The 1,295-nt window shown below is 65.5% G+C and overlaps 1 protein-coding gene across 2 annotated transcripts in view; it reads right to left on the bottom strand.

Annotated features, from left to right (window-relative positions):
* EFHD2 (EF-hand domain family member D2) overlaps window positions 1–385 on the bottom strand; it is a 23,318-nt gene extending 22,933 nt beyond the window's left edge. Inside the window, exons 1-2 of one of the 2 annotated variants that reach the window (XM_044671281.1) lie at window positions 279–385; window positions 54–134 (exon numbers count right to left, since the gene is read on the bottom strand). In XM_044671281.1, the coding sequence (XP_044527216.1) occupies window positions 54–134; window positions 279–385 (188 nt within the window). Of the gene's footprint in view, window positions 1–53 lie in introns of both variants that reach the window. The other variant, XM_044671280.1, reaches the window with a different exon arrangement.
* Between the last annotated feature and the right edge of the window lie 910 nt (window positions 386–1,295).

Genomic DNA, 1,295 nt, shown 5'->3' with positions numbered 1-1,295 from the left:
TGGTGTGTGTTGGGGGGAGGGGGCGGAGAGTGGGGCTCAAGGGGCACACTCACTGCTTGAACATCTTCTCCATGTCCTTGATCTGTTTCCTGGAGAACTCCTTGAACTCGGTGTAGGGATTGAAGATCCTGCGGCTGGGGGACATGGGCTCGCCAATGCCCTGGTTGAGGTCGGCGCGCCGCTGCAGCTTGGCGCTGAGCTCACAGTCCGCGCTGGCCAGCGGGTCCCCGGGCTCATCGGGCGCCCCGGGCCCTGGCCCGGCTGCGGCCCCGTTGAGCCCGGGCTGTGGCCGCTGCTCTTGCCCCTGTTCGTGATCAGAGCCCTCACCGCCGTCCTCGATCTGCAGCCGCCGGTTCAGCTTGGTGGCCAGCTCGTCGGTGGCCATTGTGGCCGGGGGTCTGGCAGAGCCGCGACGCGCAGAGCTGCTGGGCTGGGCTGGGGCGCTGGGTTGCGCGGGCGGCTGCTTGCGCGGCGCGGAGCTGCTCTCTCTGTGCTGCGCCGCGCTGCGCCGCTGGCCGCTCCGCCGCTGCCACTGCCTCGGCCACTGGCTCTCTCTCTCGCTCGTTAGCTCCGGATCCCGCTCCGCTCCCTTTAGCCTCTTCCTCTTCCTGACACTCCCCGGCGCTAGGCACCGCCTCTTAAGGTGGGACTTGGGGCTGCGCAGCGAGCCGGCGCCCCCCGCCCCACTCCTCCCTACTCCCCGCCCCACCGAAGTGGCCGCTCGGGAGGGCGGCGAGGAGGGTTGTTTTATTTATTTAAATAGTCATCATTTATTTATTCCGTGGCCGGGCTGAGGTTTCAAGGGCGCTGACCTCTCTGCCAGGGGACGGGGGCAAGGTCTTGGGTTCCAAACCTCCCTTTCCCAAATCCCTCCCATCCCCCTAGGCAAGTTGGAGGCACTATCCAGGCTGAGCCGCTAAACTGGACCTGGCCGGGCGCGGGGGGTGGCTGGGGGGGAATGGGGACCAGAAGTAGTTCTCCCTCCGCAGTTCCTACTCCCATCCTCCTGAGCAGCTTCCCAGGGGGCGATAGAGGGGAGGGGCACAGGGTCAAGAGCTTGGACCCGAATTATGTTCCCCTTCCTCTCTCCCTCCTTCCCTGGGATCCCCTGCAGTGAAGTCATCATCCTATGTTTGTGACATCGGCCCGTTGCCATGGAGACGACTTGATGTCAACCGGTCAGGCGGTTCTCACTGCAGGATCCGGGAAGGGGGGGGGGGGGGCGTGGTAGAGGTGGAGGAAGAGATGGACTCGGGGAGGCTCTAACGCGGTCTCAGACACAGCGGGAGCTTCTG

The sequence above is a fragment of the Gracilinanus agilis genome, chromosome 3, assembly GCF_016433145.1.
Source record: "Gracilinanus agilis isolate LMUSP501 chromosome 3, AgileGrace, whole genome shotgun sequence".
Taxonomy (NCBI): Eukaryota; Metazoa; Chordata; class Mammalia; order Didelphimorphia; family Didelphidae; genus Gracilinanus; species Gracilinanus agilis.
The sequence above is the reverse complement of the archived record's forward strand: the minus strand, read 5'-3'. Positions and strand labels throughout refer to the sequence as shown.